This window comes from Dysidea avara, chromosome 1 (assembly GCF_963678975.1).
Source record: "Dysidea avara chromosome 1, odDysAvar1.4, whole genome shotgun sequence".
NCBI lineage: Eukaryota > Metazoa > Porifera > Demospongiae > Dictyoceratida > Dysideidae > Dysidea > Dysidea avara.
In genome coordinates this window covers 11546243-11563370 of record NC_089272.1, presented here as the reverse complement: position 1 = coordinate 11563370, position 17128 = coordinate 11546243, and the positions used below count along the sequence as shown (strand labels likewise).

General features: G+C 35.4%; 2 protein-coding genes across 25 annotated transcripts in view; one reads left to right on the top strand and one right to left on the bottom strand.

Annotated features, from left to right (window-relative positions):
- Positions 1 to 17128, bottom strand: part of LOC136256393 (AMP deaminase 2-like) — a 331896-nt gene that overhangs the window by 210264 nt on the left and 104504 nt on the right. The gene's annotated exons all lie outside the window — the stretch shown is intronic.
- The window catches only part of LOC136256272 (uncharacterized), an 80467-nt gene that overhangs the window by 5642 nt on the left and 57697 nt on the right, over positions 1 to 17128 (top strand). Inside the window, exons 1-8 of one of the 3 annotated variants that reach the window (XR_010701424.1) lie at positions 4387 to 5578; positions 5696 to 6093; positions 6236 to 6304; positions 6427 to 6516; positions 6576 to 6881; positions 8200 to 8508; positions 9136 to 9240; positions 10388 to 10709. Coding sequence is in view for 2 of the 3 variants with exons in the window: in XM_066049197.1 (XP_065905269.1) it covers positions 4431 to 5578; positions 5696 to 6093; positions 6236 to 6304; positions 6427 to 6516; positions 6576 to 6881; positions 8200 to 8508; positions 9136 to 9240; positions 10388 to 10656 (2694 nt within the window). In the remaining variant the exon portion in view is untranslated. Of the gene's footprint in view, positions 1 to 4386; positions 5579 to 5695; positions 6094 to 6235; positions 6305 to 6426; positions 6517 to 6575; positions 6882 to 8199; positions 8509 to 9135; positions 9241 to 10387; positions 11293 to 17128 lie in introns of those variants that run through there. The other 2 variants (XM_066049197.1, XM_066049204.1) reach the window with 2 other exon arrangements.

Genomic DNA, 17128 nt, shown 5'->3' with positions numbered 1-17128 from the left:
ACCATGTAGAGAGTTCAGCTACAAACTAGCCACCTTGTAGAGACATCAGCTAGAAAAGTTACCTTGTAGAGAGTTCAGCTACAAAGAAACCATTCTGTAAAGAGCTCAGCTGCAAACAAATCACCTGTACAGAATTCAGCTACAAACAAATCACCCTGTAGAGAGATCAGTTAGAAGAAGTTACCTTTTAGAGAGTTCAGCTACAAAGAAACCACCCTGTAGAGAGATCAGTTAGAAGAAGTTACCTTGTAGATCGTTCAGCTACAAACAAATCACCCTGTAGAGAGATCAGCTAGAAGAAGTTACCTTGTAGAGAGTTCAGCTACAAAGAAACCACCATGTAGAGAGTTCAGCTGCAAAGAAATCACCCTGTAGAAAATTCTGCCAGAAACAAATTGCCCTGTAGAAAGATCAGTTAGAAGAAGTTACCTTTTAGAGAGTTCAGCTACAAAGAAACCATTCTGTAAAGAGCTCAGCTGCAAACAAATCACCTGTACAGAATTCATCTACAAACAAATCACCCTGTAGAGAGATCAGCTAGAAGAAGTTAACTTGTAGAGAGTTCAGCTACAAAGAAACCATCATTTAGAAAGTTCAGCTTCAAACAAATCACCTGTAGAGAGTTCAGTTACAAACAAATCTCCCTGTAGAGAGATCAGCTAGAAGAAGTTACCTTGTAGAGAGTGAAGCTACAAACAAATCACCCTATTGAAAGATCAGCTAGAAGAAGGCAACTTGTAGAAAGTTCAGTTACAAAGAAACCACCATGTAGAGAGTTCAGCTACAAACTAGCCACCTTGTAGAGACATCAGCTAGAAAAGTTACCTTGTAGAGAGTTCAGCTACAAAGAAACCATTCTGTAAAGAGCTCAGCTGCAAACAAATCACCTGTACAGAATTCAGCTACAAACAAATCACCCTGTAGAGAGATCAGCTAGAAGAAATTACCTTGTAGATAGTTCAGCTACAAACAAATCACCCTGTAGAAAGATCAGTTAGAAGAAGTTACTTTGTAGAGAGTTCAGCTACAAAGAAACCATTTTGTAAAGAGCTCAGCTGCAAACAAATCACCTGTACAGAATTCAGCTACGAACAAATCACCCTGTAGAGAGATCAGCTAGAAGAAGTTACCTTGTAGATAGTTCAGCTACAAACAAATCTCCCTGTAGAGAGATCAGCTAGAAGAAATTACCTTGTAGAGAGTTCAGCTACAAAGAAACCATTCTGTAAAGAGCTCAGCTGCAAACAAATCACCTGTACAGAATTCAGCTACAAACAAATCACCCTGTAGAGAGATCAGCTAGAAGATATTACCTTGTAGATAGTTCAGCTACAAACAAATCACCCTGTAGAAAGATCAGTTAGAAGAAGTTACCTTTTAGTAGGCATGAGGCTATTATGCTCCAAAAATTGAGCATTATGCTTTTGAGCAGTGCTCAAAAATTCACCTATTATGCTTTTGAGAATTGCTCATTATTCCCAAAATTATGCCACCATAATTGGCTAATAATGCCAGTTTATTGCTGTATCAGACCATTTTATTGATGTTTAAGATCCAAATAGTCTTGAATTCTTTAGCTGATTGCTGTATTAGAGTATTTCGTTTCAATATGACTGCTTTATTAGAGTAAATAATATTCAGTGACTGCTCTATTAGAATTTCTGACTGCTCTATTAGAGTATCTCGATCTTTTTAAACGGAATTGTGCATGCCGAAGATTTTCCTACTGTTAAAGCTTTATAATCACCTGAAAATGCTAGCATAATTCTTGATTCCCGCACATATCTATTATGCCCGAAATTATGCCGGCATAATCGCCGCATCCCTACCTTTTAGAGAGTTCAGCTACAAAGAAACCATTTTGTAAAGAGCTCAGCTGCAAACAAATCACCTGTACAGAATTCAGCTACAAACAAATCACCCTGTAGAGAGATCAGCTAGAAGAAATTACCTTGTAGATAATTCAGCTACAAACAAATCACCCTGTAGAAAGATCAGTTAGAAGAAGTTACTTTGTAGAGAGTTCAGCTACAAAGAAACCATTTTGTAAAGAGCTCAGCTGCAAACACATCACCTGTACAGAATTCAGCTATGAACAAATCACCCTTTAGAGAGATCAGCTAGAAGAAATTGCCTTGTAGAGAGTTCAGCTACAAAGAAACCATCATGTGGAGAGTTCAGCTGCAAAGAAATCACCACTGCCCAAACTTCAAGGCAATAGCTCTTTCCAATCTGAAGTTATCAATTGTCAAAGTTGGCAAATTGGATGTGTGTGGAAGGCCCCTTTTTGCAAATCCGGTCACATATGTATTATATATATAATTTGTACATTTACTTATAAATTATTTAAAGTATATCTACTTCATTTTTACTTCTTCCTGTAGTAAAGAAAAAAAAACATAGGTTAAAAAAGTCCCAAAGCTGGCCATAGGCCGGCTTTGGGGTATACAAATACAAAAAGAAATGAAATCTAATCCAAAACAGCCAAGCTGTAAAAAAAGTGTGCGGCCCTCAGAAAGGCTATGGTGAAAAAAGATGTGAAATCCAAGGTGGCGGCCAAGAAATGGCTGTGATGGTAGGTTAATGGTAAAAATTTTAATAATGACAATTCAGGTAAATTTTGTGAAGCGGCACAAAAATTCACCTGAATTGTCGTTATTAAAATTTTTACCATTAACCTACCATCACAGCCATTTCTTGGCCGCCACCTTGGATTTCACATCTTTTTTCACCATAGCCTTTCTGAGGGCCGCACACTTTTTTTACAGCTTGGCTGTTTTGGATTAGATAAGTGTTTCTTGAAGCAACTATATGGTCCCAAGCGAATATCTTGATCTTACACATTATTTTCTGTATAGCATAAATGAAAATTAATTTTTGCATTAATTGCATAATTGCAGTGGCATCACACAAGAGGGTGAATTTGACTATGAATTGTAATAGGTGAAAGTTTTGGGAACTTCTGGAAGGAATAATAGGTAAAATTTTGAGCATAATGGGTGCAAGTCTAGTTGCCACACATGGTATAAACTTACTTCTCGGGTGGTACAGTATGTTAGCACATGTCTTATGTTTGCATGGCACTGTACGTGGCTGTGAGGCCCACACTACATGGCTGCATAACACATAGTATGTTGTTGCACAGGACCATGCATAGTCATGTGTGGTAATACAAAGTTGTATATGGTACGTAGAAAAGTATTTTGTGCCTTAATAACAGACTAAACTTGTTTTCAAATGCAAACTATGATTATAGGTAGCACACCATTCATGCTGCTACCTCGCCCCACTTTCTAATACAACCATAATAGGGTCTGTTATACATTTTCCTACTATTAACCCATTCGTTTACTAAATAATGCAAGTAAGACGCAGTCATTTTTCTACATTTTGGGTTGTTAAGGACAGAAAATTGAGGATGAGGCTAGTCAAGCTTTGAAATGTTTGCAAAAAATAATATTCTCTCGGCATGTTTAATAAATTATGTGAAGTCATGTACACATACTTGGTTGCATGAATACTAGCTACAATGTTATAGTATGGACTGTACATGTGTAAAGCATCATCAGTCTGTTGCATTTTACCTTTTACATAATGTGCATGTGTAGGAAGGAACTCAATATGGTGATACTGATGGAATGATTAAATCTGAGCGTAAATTCAGTTGTCCCTCAAAAAATGGGCTATTTGTAACAATTGATAAGATTTCTCTGATTGCCATCAATGATGATCTTATATCTGAATATGAAAAACAGTGTGCATCTGGTAAATCTACCTCTCGTAGTTACAAGGTCACATTCGTTGGACCTGAAGGGGCAGGTAAAACCAGCTCTATACGTACACTATTAAACAAACCTTTTGATCCTAAAGAACCTTCTACAATTGGAGCTTCCTTAAATTTTCAAGCCATAGTCAGTTTTATTCTTAGATTGTTACAACAACCTGAAGTTCAACAAGGTTTTGAACTTGATAAAAATATTGCAGTAGGGTGGAAAGAAGCTACTGTGGAAGACCTCACGGAGCTGTTGGATAAAGAATATAGCACAGAAATGTATGAAAAACTGGAGAAATTAGTAAGGCCAGTCATTGCTCCAACTGCATCACCAATACAAACTCAAGAAGAGACTACCTCTCAGTTTGAAGATGAAGATCATGATGACTACTATTCTGACAATGATGTTCCCACAAATTCTATTATAAGTGAAGATAAATCCACGATTTCTTTTATGAGTGAAGGTACACCTCAAATCTTTCCTGACCTATCTGCCCCAGTATGCAGTACTAAAATACATAACGATGCTTGCCAACAAGTTATAAATATTGATAAGCCTAAGTATAATGAAGTTTATCAGAAGACAAAGCAAGTTGTCTTTGGTAGTAAAACAAATAAATTGGCAGTTAAAGCTTCTTTGTCTGATTTTGCAGGTCAAATGAGATTCTTTCATTTTCAGTTACTGTTTCTTAAAAGACAAGATGTTGTAGTGCTGACAGTAAATGCTTCAGTTAAGCCTCATGATCCAGTGATACCACGTGAACAATTAGCATACACTAGAAAGAAAAAGAAGCCTGGTATGATGACTACTATTCAGTCAATGCATTACTGGTTACAGTCAGTCAGTGCACATTGTGGAACTTCTGATGTTCCACTTGGTAGTTTATCACGTCGTTCTCCCACTGTAATCGCTTGCTTTACACATGCTGATAAGTTGTCTGAAAAACAGCAAAAAAAAATTATTTGCATATTTCGTGAAACTTTGTTCCAAAAAGATTATGCTGCCCATTTGCCCGACAATGATGAGGATGCTTTCCACATGATCAGTAACAAAAAACGAGAAAAGTTTAAAGTCAATATAATCCGTTTACAGCTAACACTGTTGAAGGCTGCCAAGCCCTCATTGGATGAACTACGTCCTATTACATATTTGAAACTTGAAGAATCTATTACTAGAAAAACAGAAGAAGGTATTGACACCTTAAATCTTTTGGAGTTTGTTGTTTTGGCAAACCAAGCTGGTATTCAGGGTGATACTAGCAGTGAAGCTATATCCTCTAGCCTTGATTACTGCTCCAAGAAAGGTGTGATTTTGTACTTTCCTGAAGTTTACTCTCTTGTAAACACTGTTTTCATTTCCCCCCAGTGGCTGTGTAATCTGCTTTCTCATATTGTAAAAGCACATGATCTAAAGCCAAAAGAAGCTAATCTTCAACGTGCTTGGGAGAGGTATGAACATCATGGCATTTTAGAAGAATCTTTCTTAGATTACATTCTTGAAGAGGCTGAAGTTTTGCAACATAAACAAACAATATTATCCTTAACAAGGCATTTCTTTTTACTGGCTGAAATTCTTTCAAATGCTAGGTTGGTCACAGAACCTGACCTATCTACCATATCTGGAAAGGTTTTTATTGTTCCTGCTCTACTTGTCTCTACACCAAAGCAGTATCAGTATAAACCAAATGAGTGTGATCAAGCACTGTTGTTTTCATTTCCAGATAAGTACTTTCCAGAGTCAATCATGAATCAGATTTTGGTGAAGACCATTAACTGGAATGTGCTTAATGGATATGCTGTTCATGAGTATGTTGTGTGTATGTGTGCATGTTTTATTGTTGTGACAAAGTTTATAATAAATTCGTTAGTGCTTCCTTGTGTATAGTTATATACTGTAATTTTTATGCATGTTTTTCTCCACAGAATACAGTATGGGTTTGGACAGTTTGGTCTTGGCAAATTTCAGTCATTTCATTTGATTTATGATTTTCAGCACTTTTCTTTAAAATTATTTGTTTCTCAGTTGAAAGTATGTTTGGAAACACAGGAATACCATGTTGATATTATAAAAGATTATTTAAAATTATTGGAACATTTGCAGCAGTCAATAACTGAGATAATGGATTTTTATATTCCACATGCTACCAAGCCAAACCTTCATGTGATGTGCCCTCTCTGCAAAGAGGATGATCCTCCTCATATTGAATTTGATCATACAGCACCAGTATTGTGTTGTAGGAGAGGAGACAGACCTAGAGAGATTACTAGATCACATTATATTCCCTGTGGTATTGATGCTGCTAATGTAAGACATGAGGCAGGTGGGTAAATGGAAATTTTGTCAAGTTGTGATTGTGGCATATCAACATTGTAATTTTTGTCATCATGACAGTTGATAAATAATTATAATTTTATAAATGTGTGATAAACACATGTGTTTATAGTAACATGTTTGTGATTTAGGGACACAGATTGATGTATCAGACCTTTTGCAGCACTCAAATACCCAGACAAACACTGCAGTTTCCAATGGTGAGTTATGTGCATAGTTTTATTGCTTTAGAAGCTCTAGCGTGTTGTGTATTATATCCACCGTCAAGCATGCATCACTTTAGTTCCTATTTTATTTATGAAACTTGCATTTATCCTTGTAGTTTTGAGTAACATAGGTATCAAAGAAGATGATCACCATCAACATATTAGTTTTGTACATCCTATTAGTGGTCCAAGTGTACAGCTAACTGGTAAGAAATGTTATATATCTAAAGTATGTTACTGTGAATATTGTCTTCTGCGTACTTAGGTTCCAATAATGAATATGAAGTTTTCACAGCATTTTATCACAGGCTTGCTGCAGTGTTGTCAGTTACTAGCTACTCTCATTATCTTGTATCTGCCAGAATACTTACTACTGATGAGGAGGAGCAGCTTGATGCATTTGATAATAGTAATAAAAGAGCTGCTTTTGTTTTGAGAAAGATTGCAGCACACCTTAAAAGAGGGAATGTTGAAAGTTTTCATTCACTTTTGTTAATAATTGAAATTCATGGTGATATTTCAAGCATTTGTTTGGTATCTGAAATTAAAAGTGGAATCGTTGCCTTTACAGGTAACCAGCCATTACAATAAGTATCTATAGCTCAGAGAAACTGTAGCTATACCTTTAACTTGACTAATGTGGATGGGCTAATAGTATACCTTTAACTGTGTGGTTCAAATATATTCACTTACCATATCACCTGAACCTGACGTGTGAGACCACCAACATTTATACACATGTTTTAAAAAACATTTGCTTACATATAGATTCACACACAGCTTTTGGCATGCAGCAAATCTCTCAAACTGTATATTGGAATAATGGCATGAGTGTGTATGTGTGTGTGAGCATTCATTCCAGCAAGAGTTAATATTTTATAACTCTTTATCAAACTGTAGAGGTACATGTTGCTTCAGTTTTTTCTACTTTTTAATCTGTGAAGAAAGTGTGTCTTTTGGGCCTGTGATACACTTAACTAAGTTGGCATATATAGCTAAGAAACTTAAAACCAGCCTTGAGTATATAGTTTTAAGTAATGCTGAGGATGAAAACCAATCGTGTAGTAGTGTAGCTAGGTGTTAGTATTTTGCCTGATGTGCCATTTGGATCGGTTTTGTAAAATCTGGTCACTAATATCCTTTTGCACTAATTGTAACCGGATTTCATATAACTAGGCTTCCACACACAAAATCAAACTTATGTTTTTACCAGAAATGGATTGTTGGTCTCACACATTATCATATTCCACTCTGTATTTCCTTCAGGACTGGCAAGTCTGGTTTATGCAGCAGCTTTCTTCCAACCCTGTCAAAGATTGGTGCCATTAAATGGCCATGGCTTTGTTGTAATGGTGTGTAGTGAGCTGGGACTACACAGAGAGCTTGCCAACAGTGTTCTCAATCAATTTGGAGGCATGGAGGGCCATGGAGGGCCCAAACGTGGCCTCTGGATTCCATTCGTCTTATTGCTCCATTTTATACCCATATATTAAGCCCACCCACTACCAGCTACCCACCACCACTATTACTACCACCTGCGATAGTATTACCCACTCGAAAATAGCTGCCCTAAACAGGGCATATTGTATTTTGGGTATCAGAAATTTATACACCCACACAGTGGTAACTAGTAATTAGATGAATAATTGGTGCAAATTTTGTTTGCAATAATTACTTAAAATCACCATATCTCCTAACAACAAAGCTTTGTGTGTTGAAGCTGGGTTTTGTCAAATCCAGTCACAATTGTAGATGCTAAATGTATCTGAAATAATTATATAGTAGGACTGGTGACAGGGCTCTGTAAGTAATATCACCAAAGTGAACAATTGAGTAATTTTGTAGCTTTTGTAAAATTCATGTATATTAATTGTATAATTATTTTACAGATACCAAAGTGAAAGAGTATCCTATTTTCATTAAATTCTATGGCAAACTAGCATCAGTGTTGCCAGTTGTTACCTTATCTCCTTACCTTGTTTGTAAAAATTTACTCAACACAACTGAAATAGAAGAGCTCCATGCTATCTCCACCAGTGTTAAAAAGGCTGTTTATGTTCTGAGGAAGATTTCATCGTCTTTACAAGCTGGTCAGACACAAAGTTTTTATATTTTCATCACAATAATAGAAGAACATGGTAATGCTGCCAGTGTTCAAGTGGTGTCTGAAATGAAAAGTGAAATTGAATCTTCCACAGGTATGTGGACACACTATTACTGTGTGCATGAGGGTAGTTTGATTGCAATTTAATGTAATTAATGATTTGTCCCAACAAACAAAAGTTAATGGGCAAGGATCTGGTTGTGATAGGACCACATATGGTTTCTTGCTGTGCATAGTGGTTACTATGGTTACTGTGGTAAATCATACTTAGCATCTTTTGTTCTTTCCAGTCCAGTAGGTTGGTTTTAAACCAACAAGATTACTATAATTATCCACTGTAACGTTCTGAGTTAGTAGTTGTCAATACGTGGTTGGATATTTAGTGGTACGTATTAATTTTAGAATTAATAATACTGTAGTTACTGGAAAACAATAATACCCATGCACCCACCAAATGGGTAGTAGTCATGTGAAAACAATTACCCATCCACCCACCCTCTGTGGACTTATGTAGTTAGCTGCTAGAATAAATGTAACAAAATTAATAACCTTCATTATGTAATAGAATGGTTCATTGATAGACAAAATAGTGGAAGCTATCAATAAACTCTACACGGTGTATATGATATGAAAGAATTAATTACCTAATGTCAGTGACATATGACTGTTGTGATTGTATACTGTCTCTCACTGCATGTACAAAACCATATTTTCTTTTTAGTGCTGAGTGTTAGTCGATCACAATTGCTACAGAACTCTGGTTCACACAACAAATCTACATTAGCTACTGTTGATGACAATGCCATTGAAAGGAATCCTAAAAATGGTATAATTTATACTATTGTTTGTATGAATGCCACATTATATAGGAGAAGATACAAATACATGCACAATAGTTTTATTATATGTATAGCTAAAGTCAAATATATTACACTGTACTTGATGACCCCACTAACTACCCAGTACATCCCATTACATGCACACATGAAGTTGTAGTACAGTGGCAGATCTACGTGGGTTTCTGAGGTTTTGACAGAAAGCCTCTTTTAAATGTAGCTCAATGCAGTGGTAGCTTTATTATTACTGTGCTAGCAATTTATCATAGCAGAAGTCTATTATACCACTAGTATGCATGCAATTGCATATCCAAATTAAACCCTTGGTAACACTTTTCATTTCTGACAGTATTAAACCATCGAACTACTCTAACAGAACAGTCACCCTAATACAACAGTCATACAAATATTCAGTAATAGTAGCTAAAACACATGGAATAGGCTGTATTATAAGATTATTAAAACTGAATGTGTTTGTAGCATTAAAACAAAGCTAGCAATCACTATAATAATGTTATAGCTAAGTGATATAATTTACTGAAAACAGATTACAATTACCTTTGTGCATCAGCACTGAGGGTCATGCTGATTAAAAGAATGATAGTACTAATGAATATTCTATTAAAAGGATGAAATCAGACTCACATTATATTTCAGAGAGTCTAATAGTGGGCGAAATGTACTTAGTTCCAAGGTCGAGATACCCTAAAAGAGCAATCATTTCAATGCAACAGTCAAAGAACTAAAATATTCTGTAGCTATTTTGCGATAAACTGCTGAAATCACTCACAGATTCAATCTCAGAGGGTTTAGTTTCAACAAGTTTCCTAGCATGCCTCCAGTCCTCCTAGGCTGGCATGCTCTCTATAGCTAGCTATAGGTTCTGGCAACACACAAGTCTGACTATGTTCCTGCTTTACAACATTGGATTTACTGTGACTGTTAATTCTACCACAATTCCTCAAATCCAATCTTAAATTGTCAAAACTTTCTGAAGGCATTTTATTTCTTATCTATAGTATATTCTACATTAATTTTCAGAAATTTAATCTCCTTTTAACAATTCTACATCATCACTGTAGTACCTTAATTATGAGCCTCATATTATTTTAACTAGTGTATTTGTGTTCACTTTAGCTCCTCAATTGAAAGACTTAGTGGAACATGTGTGCAGTCAAATAGCCACTAAATGTTACCTTGTTGGTAAATGTCTTGGTCTTGACAAGAATGAACTTGCCACAATTAAGGATCAAAGTAAAGATCGGGAACTTGAGGCCAGTTACACAATAATGATCCGATGGTTGTACCACACTCCAGAGCCTACCTGGAAGAAGTTGATTGGTGTATTAGCCAGTGATGTCATAGGAGAGTATACTCTGGCTGAGTTTTTGAGTGAAAAGTTTTAACTGAATGAATACGATGTCATTACTTTTATATAGGTTTGCTATTTCTTTTTTATGGTTATATTCCACTTCCCCCTTTTCTTTAGCTACACACTGTTATTAGTTGTTTTCCCCACTTCATGCATAGCTATCATTTTATAGCTACATGTACATAGTTTAGGTATACCTGTTTTGAACATTTACACATACTTTAGTAGCTGCACATACACATGCACTAGTACTTGAGAGTTGTGTGAGAGACACACATAGTAGAGTTAATTCTTGTAGTAGTCATTGTAGCATACATACCGTATTGCCTCGAATTGTGGCCCAGATGTTTGTTTTAAGTACTTATCATCCATTAAAAGTTTTTAAAAATTGATGGCTTCCTTTGTCACACTCAAGTTGAGTTAAGTGATATGTCTATTAAAACTATGAATATGATGTTATCTACCCAGGCAACTAAATGAAATCAGGCATGTATAAGAGACCAGCCATAACTTGAGGTAATATGGTACATACATAGCTATGTGCAGTAGTTTTCATTTTGAAATGACTTTAACTTGTAAACATTTGTAGTTTTATGATGCAAGTGTATAGTGTGCATACATCACACTTGTGTGAATTGGAATACACTACATATAATTCTACAAACCTCTTTTGGAGCATACGTTAATTTCACAACTTCTTGTTTGGTAATAATATACTACCTCCCACACAAAAAGGCTTGTATAACAGGGAGAGTCAGAAACATTATATTGTTAGGAATTTGCAAATTATGCCCAAACAATTTTTGGAATTACAGAGTTTAGAAATATTTTGTCATTTGAAAGGGTTTCAGAGAATAGTTGGTATAGATAAAAATTGATATACTCTAATAGTAAAGTCACGTATTCTAATAGAACTAGTGGTGGAATAGTTTATGAATTATTCAATACATCTTTCCACAATCCAGATAAATAACTCTACTGATTAACTTCAAATCTTACTGAACGTTTTGACAACTACATAATTATACAGCAAAGAGAAAGTTAAAATAACTCTGAGAATAATTATTGTGTATAATAAAAAACCAATTCAACTGTTTATAGGATCAGCTGTACTTAATACCGATAAGGTTGGAACTGTTTAATATACAAGAGCTTGACCATTACATTGTTGTGTTAATAGTATGGACTGCATTGTAACTTAGTTTATAGTATTAGTTCTGTTTTCTGTAGTATTATAGTAATGTACATACATTACTGCAACTTGTGAGTGGTCAGCAGTATATTAAATACAGTACATCATAATAAAAGGTTTTGAGTAGGTCTGCATCAAATAGGCCAGCATAATAGAAAGCATAATAAGCTGAGCTATGCAGCATATTAGGTGAATATTTCAAGCTTAATTCCATGAAAATAGATTGATATTCCCTAATAGAGCAGTCTGTGGAAACTGCAATAAGGCACTCAAATGCATTGTATATGGCTCCTTAGGTTGATACTCTAGTAGAACAGTCACTTTGTAGTGAAATACTTTAATAGAGTATTAATCACTGAATCACACTGATTAAAAATGTTTGTAATAATATTGTTAACCTAGGAGCATAATCAAGCATAATGGGAACACTGAAATCATAACAGGTGAAATTTTTGGGAAATTGCTGAAAGGCAAACATTTGAAGTTTGATCATAATTATTTTAGGCTTAGTTTTGAGATTTTATGCAATGCAGTGATACTTGTAACATTGCTTTCATATGTTGAGGCTTAAGTAGTCCTGTGTCAAAATAATATGTATGTCAACATAATAAAAGGCATAATAGGCTGGAGTGTTGTGCCAGCGTTAGATGGATATTTCAAACTATGCAGCTTAATTCCATGAAAATAGATCAGTACTCCCTATTAGAACAGTCAGTGGAAACTGCAGGTCGATACCCTCTAATAGTACAGTCTAGACCTGTGTCAAATGTGGAAATTTGCCAACATAATTTTGAGTCTTGTATAAAAAAATTAAATTAATATAAAGCATAATAGGCTGGAGTGCTATGGCAGCACGATACTAGCATGTTCAGTGGATATTTCAAACTATGGAGCTTAATTCCATAAAAATAGATTGATACTCCCTAATAGAGCAGTCAGTGGGAATGGCAAACTGCAATAAAGCACTCAAATGCATTGTGTATACCTCTATGATCAATACTCTCTAATAAAACAATCACTTTAATTTGTAGTAAAATACTCTGACAGAACATTCACTGATTAAAATGTTCCAAGATAATTAAAAGAAATGTTGCTAACCTAGGAACATAATGTAAGCATGATGGGCACACCAAAAGAGCATAATAGGAGAAAAATTTGAGAAATTCCTGAAAGGACTTTAGGCAAACTTTGACTCATGATCAGGCCTAGGCTTAAGCTTGAAAATTGTCTGTACCAATTATTATACTCTGCTCATGCAATATGAGGATGCACAATACTGTACACTGCAAAAAATATTTAATATGTAATATTCTTCCAGTGTAATTTCTGCCACAATACTCACCACTTTTGTAGTGAACATCAATGTCACTACATAAAATAGTGAGTATTGTAGCAGTGACCTTCGTTGCATAAATTATAGTAGTGACCTTCACTGGCTTTAATTGTTTTTATGCTTGCACATATGCCACAATTATAATTGTGTCACTAATGTCAGTGTATTATTATAGTAACATGCACACTCCATAAAATGCAATACTGTTCCATAAAATCAAGATAGTCTAATAGAGCAGTCACCTATTCATGAGATGTTGATACACTCTAATAATTATAGTCATCTCTTGGATATAAAATTGAATTCATTTATAATAAAGTGGTTTATTGACAAGTTTTCATGTCATAAGGCTCTAATAGCTATAGAGTATACATTTGACCAACCATGCAAGTGAAGGATAAATACCACTTTGACACTTTTGATCAAATGAAATGGCTGCAGGCCCGAGGGCATGAGTATACATATCAGACAAATCCCTCATGGCCATGGAATAAATATTTAATATGCCACATATTGCTTATAATATTATGGTGTAAAATAATTATATAATTATTGTTTATTTCACCAAAAGGCAAATACAAAGTTATAGTGTACGCATGCACCATACCAATAATGTTATCGTAATAGCTATATACTCCATTTGAATAAAATTCTCTTATAGAGGACTAGCACTGGAACCTTCCCTATGGTTCAGCACTGCTTACAATGTCATGCACTTTACACTAAGTTTAACCTTGTAGCTATCTAGTGATAAAAATTCCTACACAGCATTGAAACCCAAGTATAAAACATAAAACATTCAAGGCACACATTCAGAAAAAATGTTGCATCAATAATGTTCAGAATCAAACTGTAGTATATTGTGTATACCTATAGTGTTTACCATAAAGTACAAATGGTGATAGTGATAGTAGTACCTGTCCTATTATGCACGATATAATTAAATTATGTAACATCATTAAACAAAAGACATGTCAATTTGTACATACCATTGTAGTACCTACTTCACAGTGAAGTACTTGCCTTACTGTGCATGTTATGTGCTAAAATCATCTCTGCATTAAACATCAGTACCATTCATGTAACTATGTAGCATGCATGGTGATGCCACTTTTAAAGTTTGCAAGCTGGATGTAGCTCTAAGCTAAGCCTTATAATTATTATCCCACATGTTTACCACAAAGGTGTAAACAATGATACAATGTTAGTAGTAACTGCCATACAGGCCATACAGGTAATGATACCATGCATTTCAGATTCTACATGACATTTGACTTACTGGCTACAAAAAGAAATAAATTTGTACATAATGTAGCATATAGCATACGTATACACTGCCCTACAGCACTAGTATGGTGCAGGAATTCACATGTTATGCATTCAAGTAAGGTGATAGAGTGTTGTGACTGATACCTGTGCATTCCTTACATGCCATTAGTTAAACTATAATTTCTGTATATTTAATGATATATTATTCTTATTAAATCTTTTAGTGGCCAGCACTGAAGGTATAACAGCAACACATGCTGCATCCTTTGGATTACCTAACCTAACAAACTGGATATTGAGACTACAATTACTTAACTTAGCTAACAATAAGTGAAACAAAAAATGGGACAAATTAAAGCACTAAAGCAATATTAATGTTAACCTATATAATGTACTAAAACGATACTATCTTGTCATCACCTCAACACCTTCCTCAGTAAAGTATGAACTGCATTGTTTGCAAGGACAAAAACACTTGAAAAAATGTTGAAATAGGTAAGCAGGTGTTCAGTGAGAGAATAATGGTATGGTGTAGCAGTACATGTAACAAAAAAAAGGTGTAACTAAAAGGTTTCCAAAACAGAATTTGAAGTTGTAACAAAAACGGTTGTTGAAGCAAAAAAAAAACAAAAAAAACCCGGCAATGTTAGCTACACAGTACCACTGAGATTCAATCTGGGTATATACTGAATACTTGCAAGTTGAATGCTCTACTGCTTTCATCAAATGTGATCTGTGGTTCACTTAAGCCTATAAGTTGTTTATAAAGCATGCTTAAGTTGAATGGAAAGCTGTTTACTTGTGGTTTGCATGCGGTTTACAGAAAAAAAATTCAAACACATTTTTGTCTACACTCTTGCACTAATTGCACTGTAAATGACAAATGATGGCAGTTAGAAGCTTCATTTTAAAATGATGTAATTCCTACATAATGAGTGTTTTGTTTGACACAGCAGTTGCTTTGATACATGCATTGGTTAGCAAGATAATTGTTTGATGTCAAAGGAATGTAGACAGACAGCTTTATAATATGGATTAGAAGTTGATAATGTGCCCATGAAACATTCCCTGTATATTATTGCAGGCTGTATTTAATACAATAATAAATTGTAAATTGAAGCGAGCAGAAAATAATACCTTTGGTCCTTCACAATAATTATTATATCTGGAAGAGAAGCTGCTGCTAGTATTGTATTTTTTATTTTTTTAACACCATATATATACTCTAAAGCGTACATACAGGAGATTCAATTCAATGTCACTCAAGTTCAACTCAAGCTTTAGAGTGAGAGATGTTTCCTCAGCATTATATCAGTCTTAAGCAGCATTGTCTTCTGTAATTGGTGAACACTAACTTCTGTTAACTGGAGCAGTTCAAAATTTTTGACTATCTTTTCATGTAGAGTACCCAGAGCACCAAAAACTAATGGAGTTCCACAACACCTGCAGCTCAATTGCCAAGTCTAAATATTTTTCAATTTTCTCCTTATGCTTATCAATCACATGGCGATCCATCACACAAGCAATATCAATAATTTTGGTACACCTGGCAATATTATCTACCAAAACTAAATCAGGTCATCTAGCAGCAATACCACGATCACTATAAATGTTAAAATCATAAAGCAGTTTATAATTAGTATTGTCCAAGACAGCTTCTGGGTGGTGGCACCACCACTGACCTGAGCGTTCAAAGCCACACATACCACACAAGCACCAATGCACAACAGAAGCCACCACATCGTGTCTCTCTAGGTAAATAGTCTGTGCTACTGATGGGCAACCAGCTACTATATGTTCAATTGCTTCAGGATACTGGTGACATCTTCTACAGAGATCAATACTACTTGTACCAAGGATGTGGTACCCAAGCCAGTGAGTGTTCAATACCTGGTACTGGGCTGCAATGATCATTGATTCCGTAACTGGCTTGAGATGTGCACGCTGAAGCCAGCTGGAAGAGTCTGCCTGCAACTGGTTCATCAGGTTTGGACATTAGCCATGGATGGATTTGCCATACCACTGGTCCCTGTGGATTGCGACCACAGTTGATCTTGATGTGTTGGTAGAGGATCTATCATGAATTAAAGAGAATTCCTATATTTTAGCCATAATTGGCTCTTGGCACTTACTTACATACAAAGCCAGTGAATGCTTCTCCAGACATACTACATCAACAACAGAGAGTAAACCTCTACCACCATCCCCATGGGGAACATACAGCCGGTCCACATCTGCCTGCAGATGCAGAGCCTTGTACAAAGTCATTTGCTTTCGGGTTACTCTATCCAGCTCAGCACATTCACTTACTGTCCAGTTTATGATACTGGCTGTGTACCAAATCACAGGCACAGCAAAGCTGGTTATAGCTCTGATTTGGTCGGAACCACTAAGATTAGATTTCAATATATTAGTATGTCCTTTTTGCTGGCTCTACATATATGTCTATAGTTATTGACAATAAGTTTACTATCATAGTTCAATCTTGTTTGATGTGTTATATCTTTTGCTTTTATTCCTACAAGCAATTATATGTAAAATTGGAATTTTGCTTGTGAAGTTGTGATCTTAGGTACATTATGTAGTCGTATCTCTTAAATCCTGTTTATTGCTGCTTTCACCACCATGGTACAATGTTGGTTTGGATTTCTTAATGATTTTGGGAATTAATAATTCCCGAGTCCTGATAATTATGTGCTGTTTTAGTACAGA